Raw genomic sequence first — 18670 nt, forward strand, 5'->3', positions numbered from 1 at the left:
TGGAATGTAAATCGGTGTTATCAAACCGCGATCGCCGTCGCATCGCTGCGTCGCATCACGTTTGTGGATCGTTGTTGCATCTCGTATTATTACATGTTCGTATGCACGCCACGAACTTGTCTTCGTTAATGGCGGACTACAATTTTAGCACAACGAAGGAACACGCGCTGACACGTATCACCCAGTGCGAATCTGTTTTTCCCACTATCAATAAATTAAATTAAGCAGTTCTCGCGGACATGAAAATATATATTCCTCAAATTAAGTATAAAATTAGAAATTAAATTAAATTACCTTTTCATTAATGGTAAATTTTCTCTCGAGTACAATCTCGATTATTAATATTATTTTAAATATCGCAAAAGAGGCGAAGTGATGTGTTGAAAGTGTACAAATAATAATTAATTTCTCAAAAAAAAAAAAAAAGAAACAGAAAATATAACAACTATAATTTTGTACAATTGATTAAAAAAAAAAATATATATATATATATATATATATATATATATATATATATATATGTGTAGCGTGGGAAGAGAGGTGCAGTACGCAGGACTGAAAATTTGCCTAGGGCAGCAAATTGCACCGTTCCGTGACCGTACATGTGTACAAAATGAAATATAAAAGGAAGCAGAGAGCTTTTCTATACAACTTCAACTACCCAAACAAGCACTTTGATTTTTTGTCGTCCCTGCAGTCGTGGGCGATTGTTGAACATATCCTACTGCAGAAGGGAGAAGAGGCTGAGGAAGATGAAGGGTGAGAGAAATCAAGAGAAAGAGGAAGGCAGCGAAACGGAGGAGGGAGTGAAACGACAGAAGGAGGAAGAGAAGAAAAGAGTGGCCAGTGGTCGGACGTACCAGGCGCGTTTATGACGGGTCTGGCCCCTGAGTTACGATCTCAATACTGGCAATAAGTGCTCTTAGCGGGGCCATGTTTTTTTTTTCTTTCTCTTTTTCTCCTCCTTTCCCCGTCGCGACGAGAGATGCGATTTCCCCTCGCGGCTCTTATCGTGAGGCTTTACGCCGGTGCTTCCCGCGGGCTTCACGAGAAATATTATTTAATTAACGGGAAGCGACCGCCAGCGTGGTCGAAGAAGGCCTGGATCTTTCTTCGGTCGTAAATAAAAACGGTACATTCGCACGGTGACTCTCTCTCTCGGTAACCTTTGCGGCCCTCGCGTCTGTTTGTGTCGCTCCTTCTCACCCTCGGGCAGACCTTTCTCTCGTCGTCGCCGTTGCTGACGCTGAGAGAGAAAGAGACCTTTTCCGGCCGCAAACGATATTTTCGGTAATCGCGGCGATGGTTTCCGCGAGGTCGGGGTAGAGGAGGCCTTTAAGCGCGACATTACTTCCGCTAGGAACGCGCCTTTTGGTCGATTAGCCCTGCGGTGAATTTAAGCCGCGCTCGAATCGGCCGCACCGTCGCCTACGGACGTCCCCGACGCTCTTTCGCCTCCCACAAGCCCGAAGAATTTCTTCCTTTAATTGTTCCCCAACCTCCGACTACGGCGTAGACGAAATATATACTGCACCTAGCGGACCTCCGGAGTAAGAAACCGGGACTCGAACGACTCCGGAAAGTAATCTGCCTAATTACCCAGCAAGAGATTCATTCCGCCTGGAGAATCGACGGAGGGTAGTCCCTTTTAGTCGTAAAACGACGACGAACTGACTCTATCTCTTTTCTCTCTCTCTCTCTCTCTCTCTCTCTCTCTTGTTCTTCGACAAACAGCGACGAGAAGAGATGATTTTCACGAATCGCGCGAGATCCGCCATGGTTGACGAGCAAAATTCCATCGCGGTGACGATAGTCGAGAAGACTGGATTAAGGTTTGCGTGCGAGCGCAAACTTATTAAACGTTCAGAGCTCTGAAGCGCGTAGGCCGAGAAACTAAATTAGTTCATCCGTTTGTCATCCGTGTTGTCCTTAATCCTCTCGTTCTCAGCTCATATTTCTTATTTTGTAAATACTAAAAGATTAAATTTTTAAAAACTGTCGATAGCACTTTAAAGCTGAAATTTCAAGCTTTTTTAATTTTTAATTATCGTTTGCGATAATTTTTCACCCAGTATCGACAACACGTCTAAAAAATATAGATTTAGTTTCAAAATTATGTATCTCGGGCAAAAAAAATTGTAGAAAAGTATAAAAAAAAAAACATTTTGTAGGCAAAATGTTATAGTTTATGGAACTTGACTTAAATTTTTCGAGAGAAATTTTTTTACCGAGTTGCAGAGTGTTAAAAATACAATAAAATTTTAAGAAACAAAACAATGTTTTTTTTAAAGCACAGAACAAGGAAAATACAAAATTTTTTAATGTACTGATAACGCATTAAAGTTGCTATCGATAATTTAAAAAATTTTTGTATTTTCCTTGTTCTGTGCTTTAAAAAAGAACATTGTTTTGTTTCTTAAAATTTTATTGTATTTTTGACACTCTGCAACTCGGTAAAAAAATTTATCTCGAAAAATTTAAGTCAAATTGCATAAAGTACAACATTTTGTCTACAAAATGCTTTCTTTTTAAATTTTCCTACAATTTTTTTGCCCGAGATACATAATTTTGAAACTAAATCTATATTTTTCAGACATGTTGTCGATACTGGGCGAAAAATTATCGCAAACGAAAAATTAAAAAAACATTTTAAAGCTTGAAATTTCAGCTTTAAAGTGCTATCGATAATTTTTTAATCTTTTTAGTATTTATAAAATAAGAAATACGGAAAATTTAAGGGTGCCTAATAATTTTGTCAATGGCTGTATACTACTATTGATTGTGCAGTATTTATAAAAAAATATATAAACAATTTGTCACAAATATTGCTACAATGTGAAAAAGAAATAGAAAAAACAAAAATATTTTTCTACAAAAATTTTATGATTTTAAATGCACATGACAATTAATTTTGACATCTCGTACGCCCAAATTTGTTGCACATTTTTCGGAAATCGCGCATCGTGTAGATTTTATTTTGTCGTGATTCGACTTTTCAGCTTGTTCCTAACTGACACGGGAGTTACGCGGTTGTCCGCGTCGTTTCGGCCGGTGAACGAATAAGCGCGAAAAATATGGGGCCGTCTCTCGTTGTCGGCGCCACAATGGGACACAAGGATAGCATGTATAGGATATAGAACGCACGCAGGACGCGTCACCCTGTTCTGACCACAAACCGGACTTTCTGCCTCCCTTTCTTTCTCTCTCTCTCTCTCTCTCTCTCTCTTTCTCTCTACTCTGTTCTCTATCACGCTCCACTCGTTCTTCTCATCGTTGCTGGGGGATAACGACAACGACGAGGAGAAAATATTCATAATGCTGGATTAAGCGTGGGAGTACCCTCGGGTAGTCCCGCGCAACCGACCGGGGGTGGATAGCCAAACTAATCAAGAACCCGCCCCATTTAATTCCCAACACCCTCTCTTTCTCTCGCCTCGTCGATCGTAACTGCACGGCGCGCGGCCAAGAGTCGACGACTCTTTTGCTCCGTTTCTCCTTATTACCTCTCCCGCGCATCTTCCTTTCTCTCCACCCCCCTTCATCCATCCCATACGCACCATTCCTTTCTTTCCCTTCCCTTTTCTTTCTGCACTTCTGCTCGTTCTCTTTCTTTTAGTTACTCGCGTTGCGTCTGCGATCTCGCCTGTCCGTTTTCTTCTTTCTCCTCCACCTCCTCCTCTTCTATAATCATCATCCCGCGTATCGCGTATCGAACAGCTGCGATATAACTGCGTAACGCAAGCCGCGCTGTACTACGAGGGCTTTTCTCGAGAGAGAGAAAGAGAGATCCCATTAAATCCCTTCGCACCCATTATATACCAGAGATCACTTTCGATCCTAGGCGTTCGGAGCATAAATTTTTCCAAGTACTTATTATCCTCTGGTCGGCGTCATAACGAATGACGTACATAAAGCGCGCGCGTCGTAGTTTGAGTTATATACTGCGGATAGAAACCCGCGGTGTGTGTGTACCTACATGTCACCGTATCCGTCGCATTATTCCTCGAAATTATTCAATGGAGATTATATTAACGATAAAAATGGAATATCCGTCACTATAAGAAAATGAGAATTTTTTTCATATATAATAAATAAACTAAAATATAATATAAAATATATAGTTATATACAAGATTAATGTTATATATTAAATCAATTTATTAATTCCATATCATACGATGCTCTGTTTATGGCGTTATCACACGTGTGATAACGTCATAAATACATAGGTATATGAACGCGTTTAGTATAACATAGCAATCATTAATATATATACATATGTATATCATGTTAGTATAATTAACGCATTTCATTTGAACAAATTCGCAGATAAAACCCCGATTCTCTCAGCTGGAGGCTCAAGTTCCTCGTACATTTTCTTATTATATCTCTCATGAAGCGATTTATGAATTGGCTACTTGTGCGAGTAAATAAACGCAGAAGAGTATATCATGTAATTTAATATCCAATTAATAATCGATCTCAGACGGTGCTATATAACTTGCGAACAGCGAAATGTTGATTCACCGCGAATATACGCGATGCCACGAGCGAATCAAACGCCCTAAATCGCTATTGCAATTTTTTATCAAAGTTCGACGCACCGTTATGCGTTATCAAAAATCGCGACTGGACATATTGGAATGTTAGAGCGCGCACGCATTCTCGATCTGCCTACCGTGTCGTCGAAAAATTAACACGCGAGATTCTCGTCAGAATTTAATTTATCTACGCATTAGCCTAATCTGTCCTTTTTTTGTTATTTTGTAATTAACGTGTATATAAATTGCATTCTGATGTACGGACGAAAAAACATGGCGACGAGCGGCGCTGGAATTAAGCATTCCTGTATCCAGAATGTGCATGCCGTCCACTCGCCGCAAAAATGTCGCGTTCACGCTCGCGGAGGGCGAGTGATTAACTCGGTCGGCGACTCGCGAGAGAGAGAGAGAGAGAGAGACCACAGCCGCGTGTAGTCGATTAGGGATACCGCGTCAGTGCGTTAATAATCCCGCAGCGGCGGGCAAAAATGATCGCGTGCTCGACATAAATGCCCCTCTCCTAGATACAGAGAGAAAGAGAGAGAGAGAGAGAGAGAGAGAGAGAGAGAGAGAGAGAGAGAGAGAGCGCGTGTATCGAAAATTCGCTGTTAGACCAGCCAGAGTGCTGGCTCGCTCCGCTGCTTATCACGCGCATATCGATCGTCAATCGATGTGCCCGCATTAAAACGATGAGTCTGCGGGGACACGGTCGGCGTACAGAGGTGCGTGCACATCGCCCGGTGCAGTCGGCAGAGTTAAAGCCGGACCAGACGCATTACTCAACGCACGGACGAAGGATAAAGCCTTCTCTAAGGCCGCGTACACAACGATCTCGACTCTCATCGAGTTACTTTTTTTTTTTCAATCGGATCCTCAAAAAATTGCTAAATGTGTCTTGATAAAAATCTTGAATCTGTGAGAAATTTTTTTTTCTGCAGAGAAATAAAATTAAAACTGCATCTGAGTTTATACTATTTCCTTTTTTACAATGCATAATTATGTGATTCAAAAAAGTCGACATTGTGAAAAAAAAAAATTTTTTTTCTGCTTCATATATTCAATTTTTCTAATGAGAGGCAGATGAGCTAATTTTATCTCAATAAAGAGTTTATCTATTATTTTTACGAATTTACAAGTAAATAAATTGTATTAATAAGAACAAAATAAAAATAAGTGATGATTTTGACGTTTATAACATTATTAAGTAAACCTAAACGAGCAACGTCTGAACAACTTCTATAGATGTAAAAAAAAGTTAGTTACTACTGCATTCTCAGAATTCCCGCACCCTTGAGTCACTCACGATCTAACGAGAGCTGTCCACACGTTGCTCGTTACGGTAATCGCGACGAGTAATAGCGCTATTGAAGCAAGAGCGGCAATGACGATGGTGACGATGACAAAACGTTCGTCCGTCGTACGTGACGCAACCGTCGCATCGACCCAAGCCACTGACTGCCACACCGTGATCCGTGATCTCGCGATCGACCGTCAAACCGGCAAACCCCAATCAAGCGTGCCACTGCACGTCGTGCCGGCGAACCGGTGTTACATGTTCCTCGAGCTTTTTTATCCGCGCGACACGCACCATGGGGATATTCTTCGAAACATTAGCGCGTAAACATCTTCGAAACATTTCCCCTGGCGTGCTGCGCATTTTCGCGAAATATTTTACGGTGGGAAACATTTTATATGTGAGTGTAAGTCAGGATTTATATCATGTCTACACGTGTATGCAGCTATATATCAACGGAAACCAGGATGATAAAATTCCACATTTTGAAATTCATATCCCTCGTATCAGTGGTAAAAACTATATTTTCTGGAAAAATTGGCAAAAACTGGTCCTTCCTACTAAAAAAAAATGTTAAAATAAATAGAACATTTTTTTATCTAAATATATACATTGAATTGAAAGAGTGTTTTCTAATTCAAATTTTGTCCAAAATAAAATTAATAATTTGTAATAGATTAGGAATCGATGTAGCAAATAAATTACTTTTTTGTTAGAAGATGTTGAACGCCAACTAGATTTATATTGAAAAAAATTGTTAATTTTTTTACCATTACATTTTTCTTACTAAATTAAAAATTAATATAAAATTTAACAATATTTTTATCTCCAAAGTTTTTGTTTTAAAAATTTGACACATTAATTTGAATTAAGAAAGACTTTATTATTATATTAATTTCACTTTTTTACCTATAGTGATTAGTATGATTTTTCAATTAGAGCAAAAATATTTTTTTGCATAAAGTTAGATAAATATATTTTAATGTTATATATTAATTATTTTTATAGTTTTTGCCAGTTTATTCCAGTGAATAAAGTTCATTAATAAGGAACATTAAAAATCGGAATTTATCATAGCTTTTTATACTTATTGGATTTTTCTGGCCAACTCTAACCAAGCAGATGCGAGCGAAATTTACGACTCAAAAAATTATTTTACTCGATAATTTTTCCTGAATGACAAAAAAGTCGCCGGTATTGAACGATAGAATCTTCTCAACGACAACCATTTTTAGATGTTTAAAAAAATGAGAGATATACGTGTTGATAATTTGAATTTTTTTTTTCGGTTTATCGTCGACTACCGTCTTTAATGTTCAATTGTCCCGCGCGCGAAGATATAAGACTTGTCACGAACGTCTCGTTATTTTAACGAGTGTCGTAGCACGCGAGTTGCGTTTTGCCGCAAGGATCGCGTGCTTGCAGAGTTAAGCTGCAATGTCAAAGTGTGCATTCAAAGACACGAAGACTATATACTTTAAAGTCGCTTAAACTGAATGAGATACTTTCATTTATCCGAGACAGAATATTGATGAGCTAGTTAAGAAGAGAAATCAATATTTTATAACATCATATATAATATAATTGGATAATTCAGGTTCATTTGAAATTAAAAAAAAAAAAAAAAAAAAATTTATCACCACCGAAAAAGAATCTTAAAAAGTTAATGTTTTCATTCAATTTCTCTATAATATCGTCTGTCAAGCCTGTCATCACAAACAGGATGGCAATGTCTGAAGTGCCCATCATTCGTATCAAACGTATCGATACCACGCGATGATTGCCGACGTCGAGAAATTGCAAGTACCGTGTATAAACCATCGGTCGATCCGCAATATGCAGTAAAGCACGAATGCAACAATGCGATTCTCCCCCGCGCATGATGCGCGGGTAGAGAAAGGGCCGCGAGGGCCGGATATATATGGGGTGTCTCGTTAATCAAGAGAACCGCGCTATCGGCCACGAGGTGGTATAGGGGAGAAAATGGGAGAGGAGCGAGGGTGACCGGTGTTTAACGGTTGACAAACGACCGGGTGACGGTACGCGCGGGCGCGTAAACAACGTGCGTGTCGTGCGTGTCGTGCGTGAAAATGCCCCGTGCGAGCGGAAAGAAAACGCGAAACCGGGCTCGGTGACGGGACTCTCCGACAAAAACCGTAAATCTGCCTATTAAATTACGATTAACGATTTGCGGAAGGCAGACGCGCGTAAAGCGCGACCAGCATGCGAGCAAAACGCGCTGACGCCCTTGTTGCGCGCTGCGCCTTTTATCTTTTTGCGCCGGTGCTTGCAACTGCACGACGCAGCTGCGCGAATTAAAATTTATTAACTCTCGCGCTGTCGGAAGTCGAGCAAGGTAACCAAGCAACTTTCGCGGCATTTTCGCAACTGCATTTTGTCCGCGTCTGTCTCGCCGAAAGCTCGCGATAATCGCGGGTAGACGCGCGAGAAATGCACGCGAACGCGACTCGTCGCAAGAAGAGTAAATACGCGCGTAAATACACGTTAATCGTGATTTAGAGAAGACATTTTGCGCATAGAATTGCCCAAAGTTATCTACAGTTTTTTTTTCATTTAAAGATTTTATTATATAATTAATCCTGAATTAATTTTGTTCTTACGAGTATTAGATTAAATCTTTTTTAAATTTTAACCTTCAGGCACCTCCGAATTTTGGCCACCCTATTTTACCACTCATGTTAGAGTAACCTAGAGTCTTTTTTGTTTATATCTCTCGGGATTTAATAAAGCTATTTTTAAGTATTTTTTTTTTTTTTTTTTCAATCGATACGCCAGACAGTAAGGAAAAATAATATGTCGCTTAAAATGTCACCAAATTTCTACGATTCAAGATATTTGGGAAAAAACGAAAAGTGATCTTCTAAAATTTCAAAAAAATCAACGTTTAAATTTTTGATATGGGTTAACGTAATCCAGAGTGGTGCCTGAGAGTTAAATATCTTTGCTCTCTATTAATTTGAAAAATAATTTTTTATTAATGTAAGGTTAAAACGTAAAGTTAAAAAAAAAATGAAAAACATTATTATGTTATCAATTTTTTTCTGAAGAATTTCCGGTTTGTAATTCTTTCAATTTGCAAATGCCTGACATTCAAACTTACGAGTCACAAACTTCCTCATTTTTAATTCCTAAAATTTTGAATTATAAATTGAGATGTTTAACCATTATCTAATAAACTAGCGTTTAGCTTATCGAAATTTTTAGAGTTCCCAACATTCCTAGATATTTCGATAATTTTCGAGTATTTTCCGACATTTCCGGCATCGAACCGCCAAAACTTCGCAACGTACGTGTACCGTGTACCTCGGAAGTTTCCCCCATTCGCTTGATTAGAGACATCATATTTATTAACTTTGCTCGGCACGTACCAAAAGCTGTTCATGGATAGGGAAGGGAGTATTGTATCATGAAAGCGACGTTGAGGGAAAGCATCCGGTATAGGCGTAGCGCGACTATGCCCCCCCCCCCAACCGTCCCCTCTGACTTCTTCTCACGCGCGTCAATTTCCTCCATGTATGCCCGAAATTCTCCCTCTCTTCGCCGGGGAATGCCTGAGAAATTCTAACGATGATAACGGAAAGCCCCGGAATGTGTCAGCAAGCGATAACAGAACGCGATACTTCCACATCGCAGCAATCGTGATGTTGAAATCAGATTGTTAATTCCTTCGCATGTCGCAATGACTTAATGAGAGAGTTGTAATTCAAAATAACTACTGATGATTTCAAGTTAATGGCTGTGTTTGAGGAGATGTTATTAACATATATACTCTGTCCTTGTTCGACTTTTAGTAAGTAACAAAGATAGAACGACACTTTTCGTGCTAATGTAGTGTCTCCTCAAATGTGTTATTTTTTTCACCAATTTCTTTCGGACGACCATCTTTTATACGAACGATATTAGGGTAGACTCGGGTAAGATGGCCATAATTTTTTAAAATGCAAAAAACATACTTTTATTTTTGTTATTTTTTAATAGTGTTTGACATATTATCTTCCCTGAAGCTTAAATTACGTAATATTATCGAAATTAAAAGGAAAATATTTAATAGAAATTTTATATATTATTAAAATAGTACAACATAAGCGTTGGCCATCTTACCCAACTTTTAAGGAAAAGATGACCATAATATTTATAAAAAAAATAGTAAAAACGAAAATAAAAATTATAGGTCATGTAAAAATTTACTTATCTTTATAATATGTTTAACGTCGATTACGATAGCTCAACTGTAATTTATTCGACGTTATAACAGTTTTTAGTGAACAAATGAAAAACTTTGCAGGTAGTCAAAAGTAAAAATTTGATATAAAATTCACAATATCGTTATTTCGAATAATGTATACACATAAACTACTGTAAATATCGATTATCTTTGATAATGACTAAAAAAGCGCGCTATTTAGCGATTATTGAAAAAATTACAGCCTATGGCCATCTTTTCCGTATCGTCAACATTATTACGTCAAAATTTATTAATCCGAGACATCTAGGAAATATCAACTCGTCTATCGCTAATAGAGGTACCGAAACTTCAAATCATATTTCTTTCCTTTCTATTAATTTCTTCTATTCATTCCAAGTTAATTAATCGAGTCTCCAATATATTTTTCCGCAGTTACGATTGAAAAAAAAAAAAAAAAACAAAGTGCACGGTTTTATATTATAGCGACCGCGTGATTTTAAATCGAAACTGACCGGCAAAGTTCCCGAACGTCGATCGAACGAAGAGAATGTAGAAGGCGAGGGCCCGAAGGAGGAAGAATGTCGCTCTCTGTTGCGGCCCTCGTATGCGAGTTGGGCAAAAACTTGAAGACCTTTGGATACTCTCTTGACGTGCTCTCTGAGAAGAGAGCAACGCGTGACTCGTCTTTTCTCGCTGCCGTTCTCCATTTCCAGATGGAGGACGAAGGACGCCCTCGAATATCGAGAGAGATCGCGGTTTTCGTTTACTGTCGTTGAATTGTAAGCGCGGGTGGTAAGAAAAAATCGATAGAATAAATATCTCTTCTCCGTTATTTGTACCCGCGAGCTACCAGCTGCGAGATTCCCGCCGCGATAACTCGACATACTCGATTACTCGTTTGACAAACACCGAGCTTTCATTTATTAAATCGGCAGATTAATTAGCAACATTGTCGAAAAGATAAAAACAAGGTTTCTTCCTCCGATTTTAATTTTTTTTATCTCCCCTGCCATGTTATTTTTGGACTTTGCAAAGAAATGCGTTCAACATATGTTTATTTATTATACTGATAATAATATGAAATATTTGTAAGAGAAATACATTTTTGTCACTTATATAAAGACCTTTATTAATTTCAAATATATTGTTTCTTAATTTTGAGTTTGCAATTTATACGACAAGTTATACAGATTAATTTAACGTCAGAAATAAAAAATTGGGGAAAGAATAATGTCGCGCCGAATGTTTTCCAAACAACAATTTTACCGCAAGTAACGTTGAACGACATTACATGTTCGCGTTATTACAGATGAAGAAAAAAATCTGTCCATGATTAAACACGCTAAGAGCGAAGGGGTTAGATGAACTCGCAGTCCATCATCGCACTCGCGCGAGCCAAGTTTGCCGCTTTAAAAGTTCATTATCCCGGTTGAACGCATGTATAAATAACTCTCACGCTAGTCGAATATCTCTTTTCGTTAATGAGCGGCCAGAGTTCGTTTATGCGGCCGGTAAAGTGATTTAAAGGATCTCGATGATGAATGTCTCGCGGATAAGAGAGATAGAGAGACGACAGGTGTGTGCGTGGAAAAAGTGCCGTGTGAAGTTTTCCGGTAAATTCCACGGAGCCATTTAGACTAAGCGCCTCTGTAAATTACCGTCCTTCTCGAGCCCGGTTTTCCTACTAATTAAAAATGGGAGGGTATGCGTAAGCCGAATACCGGCGAGAGCCAACCGATGAGGATATCTCCTCGGCTCGGAAATGCTCTTATCCCGGAATGATTTTTATGGCAACGGATCCGGTCGCTTTTTCTCGTTCTCCGTGGGTCCAGCTCTCGCCGAGAAGGCCTTTCTCTCGCTCTCTTCTCGGCGCCCCGCGCGGACTCCTCGCTTCGTGTCCTGCCTTTTACGGTACACCGCGACCGCTTCGGAAGCCGCTAATTAGGTCTACTCGCGTTCATCTGGGAAACATTTAACCGTAACGATCGTATTTAGAGGTGAAATCGGGGCTCCGGGGCTCCGTGGCTCTTCCAAAATTATTCTTTTAGTAGCTTCGACTCAAATATTCTATTTGCACAACGCCTTTCGATAATGCCTTTTCACGACTTACATTTTAAGCGACGCAGCAAAGTCGACCCAACAGGTGCGTGTCGTGTAATCTGTAAGCCCACGCGCTCACACCTGAAACCTTATAATCTCCCGAGAAAGATCTGGGACTATACAGCCATTGACAAAATTATTAGGCACCCTTAAATTTTTCGTATTTCTTATTTTGCTAATAGTATATAAATACTAAAAAAATTAAAAAATTTTTTTACATTATCGATAGCACTTTAACATGTCTAAAAAATACAGATTTAGTTTCAAAATTATGTATCTTGGGCAAAAAAAAATTGTAGAAAAGTATAAAAAAAAAAACATTTTGTAGGCAAAATGTTATAGTTTATGGAACTTGACTTAAATTTTTCGAGATAAATTTTTGTATCGAGTCGCAGAGTATCAAAAATATAATAAAATTTTAAGAAACAAAACAATGTTCTTTTTTAAAACACAGAACAGGGAAAATACAAAAATTTTTTAAATTACCGATAGCAACTTTAATGCGTTATCAGTACATTAAAAAATTTTGTATTTTCCTTGTTCTGTGCTTTAAAAAAGAACATTGTTTTGTTTCTTAAAATTTTATTGTATTTTTGACACTCTGCAGCTCGGTAAAAAAATTTCTCTCGAAAAATTTAAGTCAAGTTCCATAAACTACAACATTTTGCCTACAAAATGCTTTTTTTAAACTTTCCTACGATTTTTTTTGGCCGAGATACATAATTTTGAAACTAAATCTGTATTTTTAAGACATGTTGTCGATACTGGGCGAAAAATTATCACAAACGAAAAATTAAAAAAACATTTTAAAGCTTGACATTTTAGCTTTAAAGTGCTATTGACAGTTTTTAAAAATTTTTTAATCTTTTTAGTATTTATATACTATTAACAAAATAAGAAATATGGAAAATTTAAGGGTACCTAATAATTTTGTCAATGGCTGTATTTCTTATGGAAAACACGGATGCTGCAATATTAATATAAGATTGTTTGTTAAATAAAAGTCTAAATCATCCTATTTGCACAAATTGTTAAAAATGTTTATTTTTATATCAATACGAATCATTTCAAAACAAGACGTATGACCAAAAGATATAATAAAGCAGTGAGCTTAAAGACATAAATTCGCAAAAAAAAAATTAAAAATAATATTTTTATGTAATGTAAAGCTAAAAATTATCGCATTATTTTTAATCACTCCACAAAACAAATTGATGTGAAATAAAACGCATAAATTTGCAATTCAGGTAATTTCTCGAACTTCCGCGTGCCGTAAATTTTACTTCCCGCGTTCACTTCTCATCGAGAGACAAGACACCGATGATGATGATGATGATGATGATGAAAGACCACGACCGTGGAGAGGCAGAGCTCAAACGTCGACGTTCATCGCTTCCGAGGGGCGTCAAAAAGAAGCAACGAACGTCCACTGCGGAAAGATGAAACCCCGACATTTTAGCGCCTATTTCCTCGTGACGAATAGAATCAGAAATAACGGATGTTTATTATGTGCCACTTTCCCCGTCAAGTTCATCGAGCCGTCACAGCATCCCACAGGCGAGATTACAAGAAGCGTTCTTCTTACGCAGCTGTGTACTTGGATGCCATGCAAACATGGAACGCGACAATCGCGGGAAAGCCGATGATTACCGGATCCGTCGAGCGGCCATTCTCGAAGCTATAGAAAGCTTAATGACATTAACGAGCCGAAGCCAGGGTCATTGCGCGCGAACGCAAAATTACGTAGCAGCGAAATATAAAATTATCTCGCCACTCATCTTCTGTCGATTATTTGTAACGCTTCGTTAACGCTAACTATGTTGAACGAGGCAGCCGTGAGCCGCATGTTTATCTTCGCTAATTTAACGGGCGATCTTCGAAATTGATAACGATCTACTGAAAAATGTATATATGTTTTCGATTTTTTATACGATATATTCCCAATCAATCCGAATGCAATTGAATTCAATTTCCGCGTTTCAATCGCATTGAGAATCAAATTTAAAATATCAAATTCAGAATCACATCTAAAATTTACATAAAATATTTAAAAAATGTAAAATACTTAATACACTACAATTGTTCCTTATTTACAGATATCAAATACATGTATTTTAAAAATTTGAATTTTATTCTCAGATTGATTTGAATGTAAACGCTTCTAAGGTATATTACAATTTTTGAATAAAATTTTGAGAAAAAATTCAACTTGAGTATGTTATTGAAAATTATGAGAGATCTTTGCAAATTAAGATTCTCAAGAATGTATATTAATTTATTCTTTCAATATAATTTTAAATATTTTATTTGCAAAGCTTCAATTTAATACTCAATTAAAGCCTTAGTAAAAAAACAATCACAATACTTTATTATTAAAAACATTTTACTTTGGTTAATGAGAAGAGTAACGTGAATACGTAGAAGGCTACTCTATACATGTATATATTTATCGGTATCATATTTGCGTTGCATTCATTATCAATGATATAGTAAAATGCCGATCATTAGGCTGTTCAAGATTCATGTCAGTTCCGATTGAAGCTCACGATCGTTCAGACAGGCTGTGAAAGAGAAAGAGAGATGATGCCATACATCAACCAACTACTCTCCTCTTTAATAGCGAAAGGGTAAACTCTTGCTCGTGCATTAAAGGCCGTGGATATGAAATCTGTCGGTGCGGTTCTAAGGCGATAATGGAGCCTGGATGTAGGTACTACTACGCGAGATGCGTTTCGCGAACCACGGAACGAACGATCCGGCAAACGAACCAACGAACCAACGAACCAACGAACGGCCGGGCCAGCGCGCTGGTTCAAGGGAGGTTCGGTATGTTAATTACAGACCAACATACGTATCCCTCTCTCGCTCCACCACGTCCCACAGCCCCTTGCCGTGGGTTACCTCGGTTGCCAGCCGATTCGTCTTGGAACGGCCCCCATCGCCGGTCTCGTTGCACGCAGGGCTCGCGTGAGACCGACGAGTCGACCCTACGACCCGAAACGTTCGTTTTGCCCTCTTTCGAACTCGCTGCGAGAGCAACGCGGTGAGGAGAACCCGACCGCGGCTTGGCTCCTCTTCTCTTAACCGCCTCTCCTTTGCGCCTCCTCTGATTTCTTCCGTCGAAGGCTAACCTGATCGAGTGATCGGCAGCGTCAGCCGGTGCATCGGAAATATACGAGAAGCGCGGAGAATCGAACGCGTCGTGCGAATTTAGACCGGATGTCTCGAGACGCAGATAAACCTTATTATTACGCGACAATCTGATATAGTGCCGTTAGAAGTTGTGAATCGCTATCGCATCGAAAATCTCAATTCTCGTTCGAAGAGATTGTATATTTTACGTTAAAATCCTTGTAGATTAATGCGGGGTGGTGACAAGGACAATCTGATACATCCTAATCGCATGCTTCCATCAAAAGCAGCCAATCAATGGATAGAACCGCTATTACCACAGACGCTTGTTGATGTGAAAATTTTCCTCGTTCAGTTTCATTCGATTCAAGATTGTAGAAGAAAATAGTTATTGAACTGATCTATCTCTCGCGCATAAGATGAAATAACTACGATCCATGATAACGACCAGTGAGCCAGAGATTGAGAGAGTAAATCAAAGCTACCGATTATAACTAATGTAAGTCTCCTCTTGAAAGAAAAAAATTTTTTTTAAAAAGTCTTTAGCCGCACTAACTTACAATTTAGACCGAAGCTAATCCGCATCATCGGCTTAGTCCTATTTAAGATTATTGATGTAAAAAGTAATACGCGAAGCGCGATTCATCTTACGCACGAGAGTGTTACTTAAGATCTCTCTCATCAACTCACAGTTTTTATACATTTGGCGAGGATTATGAGCCCGAGATACGCGATAAATACGTTTCGACCTATCAATCACCTATACGAGATTCTCTATCTTGATACTCTCTCTCCAAATGATACGTGTTACTCCGTCGGTTTTTAACCATAAGCTCGTAGACGGAGTAATATACGTCGGGCTAATTTACCGCGCGTATTCGCAGAGGTTGGAACGGGGAACGCAATCATTTTTCCGGTTTTGCGCGAAGGAATGTTTCTTTTTTTTTTCTTTTTTTTTTTTTTTTTTTAACATCTTATCGATCCGCCCATCACGCGCAGCGCTGACCTCAAGATCTTACCCGGGTCAGCCCGAGTTGGGATCTTATTTTTTTGCGATACAACCTCGACCGCTTCCTCCCCATCTCGATGCCGAGGGTAGAGCAGAAAAATCGCAACAATTTGCACCTGTGCTTCTCTCGTTTACGAGAACAAAGGTGCCACGCAAATATATTACACGTGATGGTACTTACCGCCAAAAATGTGGCACGTATCCGGCCGGGCACAATTCTCGGCACTGACCGCATGGTGCACCTTGGAGGACAACATTTCCGGACGAGTAATTATTGGGCGGCGCGTCTTGTCCCGGGGACAGCATTCTGAAACGAACACGAATTTACGGTGAGCGTGTCATTTTGGCACGGTCCTTCTTAATGCTTAATCATCACTTTGCTACGCCGAAAGTGTTTCTCATCCTGCCCTATGATTCACAATAAATGAAGCTGGACCGTAAGTCGAAAAAAATAATTCTCTTACACAATAAATTTCATTATGTAAAAGAATAACTTTTCAGTAAAAAGAATTTAAAGAATTAAAAAAAATATATTTATATTCGCTTAAATAAAGGAAGATGTGATATATTTTATATTCTTTAAGCGAAATAAAAAGATGAATATAAAAAAAAGAGTCCAATCTAAATTTATTAAAAAAATCTGGATTAATAAAAATGAAATTTTTTATCACTATCTTTTATCATCATACCTATATCTAATTATTATGTAATAATACAATAATTAAATATATAATTATTGAATATTGTCAATTCATTTAAAACAAGCGTAGGGAGAAAAATTTTTGTTTAAAAATAAAACAATGTTATAATGTTTACTATAGCATCGTAAGATAAATTAGTTTATTCAAAATGAGAGTGGTTGACGACAAAATTAAATAATTCATGACTTATAAGTCGCTTAATTACCATAAGATATAATCGAAAGCGTGACCTCGGCATTGTCATAAAATATTAGTTCGATCATCGCGTGGCAAAAAGCTCTCGCTCAATTATCACGTCGGGGGTCGTCACGATCAGGGAAATTACCGCAAACTGCACAGAGAATCTGCGTCTCGTCACGCCTGAACGGGTTGCGAAATTTGTCTTCTCGCTACGTCGATCTCGAAGGATTCGCTTACGGCGACGATGAAATTGAACAACGATCCTCGTGCGACGATCCACGAACGCGGGCTTGGCTTTAACCCTCCAGCGTGAACGGAAATTCACATCCGATACAGTGTTATCGCGTACTCGTGTAATTATCGTCGTTTTGTGGACGAATGAGATTTCCACGCTCTCATTTAGAACCGTTTAGATCTGTAACGGGATGTTACACGCTGTTAAAGTACCATCTCTTTTCCTTAACTCGATCCTTCTCGCGCTGTTTACACGCTTTTTACATTTAGGTGATGATCGTGCTTGTAACGCTATATACACAAAAAAAGTAAGTGTCAAACCAAAACTTATATACTCATATGAACGCGTTCATTGTTTCATATATACGCAACAATTTATAATCTTGTTAAAAGAATTTAAAAATCTTAAATTTCAACAATATTATAACCTTATTTCAATACTATAATTGTCATTTCAGGAATAAAATAATTATTTTAACCCTAAGAAAATTATAATATTTGATTTCATCATGAATTATTTTCTATCCAACATTTTTTTCTCCTCTATTCAAGAAAATTATTCTTAAATAACAAGAATATATTTTTCTTGGTTGAACTATATAAAATGTCTTCATCCAAACAAATTTTCTTTGTTTAACGCAATATAAATTTCATTTCAAGATTTACATTTTGAAACTAAAGATATTGTCAAAATAAGAATATTCTTTTTTTTGTGTATATAGCGGGTAAATTCAAACATTAGTTGAATACAAATAATTATTAATAAACCGTTTCTTCAAGACTCTATATAGGGTAAACTCGGGTAAGATGGCCATAGTTTTTTAAAATGCAAAAAAACATTTTTTTATTTTTGTTATTTTTTTAATAGTGTTTGACATATTATCTTTCCTGAAGCTTAAATTACGTAATATTATCGAAATTGAAAGGAAAATATTTAATAGAAATTTTATATTATCAAAATTGGCCATCTTACCCAACTTTCAAGGAAAAGATGACCATATTGACGGAAAGATGGCCATAATATTTATAAAAAAAATGGTGAAAACGAAAATAAAAATTATGGGTCATGTAACAATTTACATATCTTTATAATATGTCTAACGTCGATTACGATAGCTTAACTGTAATTTATTCGACGTTATAACAGTTTTTAGTGGACAAATGAAAAACTTTGCAGGTAGTCGAAAGTAAAAATATGATATAAGATTCACAATATCGTTATTTCGAATAATGTATGCACATAAATATCGATTGTCTACTGTAAATATCGATT

The 18670-nt window shown here is 37.7% G+C and overlaps 1 protein-coding gene across 1 annotated transcript in view; it reads right to left on the minus strand.

Moving 5' to 3' along the window:
- Positions 1-18670, minus strand: part of LOC140664668 (uncharacterized) — a 132722-nt gene that overhangs the window by 104813 nt on the left and 9239 nt on the right. The window contains exon 2 of the mRNA XM_072890015.1: positions 16464-16589. Within this exon, the coding sequence (XP_072746116.1) occupies positions 16464-16589 (126 nt within the window). The remainder of the gene's footprint in view (positions 1-16463; positions 16590-18670) is intronic.

This window comes from Anoplolepis gracilipes, chromosome 1 (genome assembly GCF_047496725.1).
Source record: "Anoplolepis gracilipes chromosome 1, ASM4749672v1, whole genome shotgun sequence".
Lineage (NCBI taxonomy): Eukaryota > Metazoa > Arthropoda > Insecta > Hymenoptera > Formicidae > Anoplolepis > Anoplolepis gracilipes.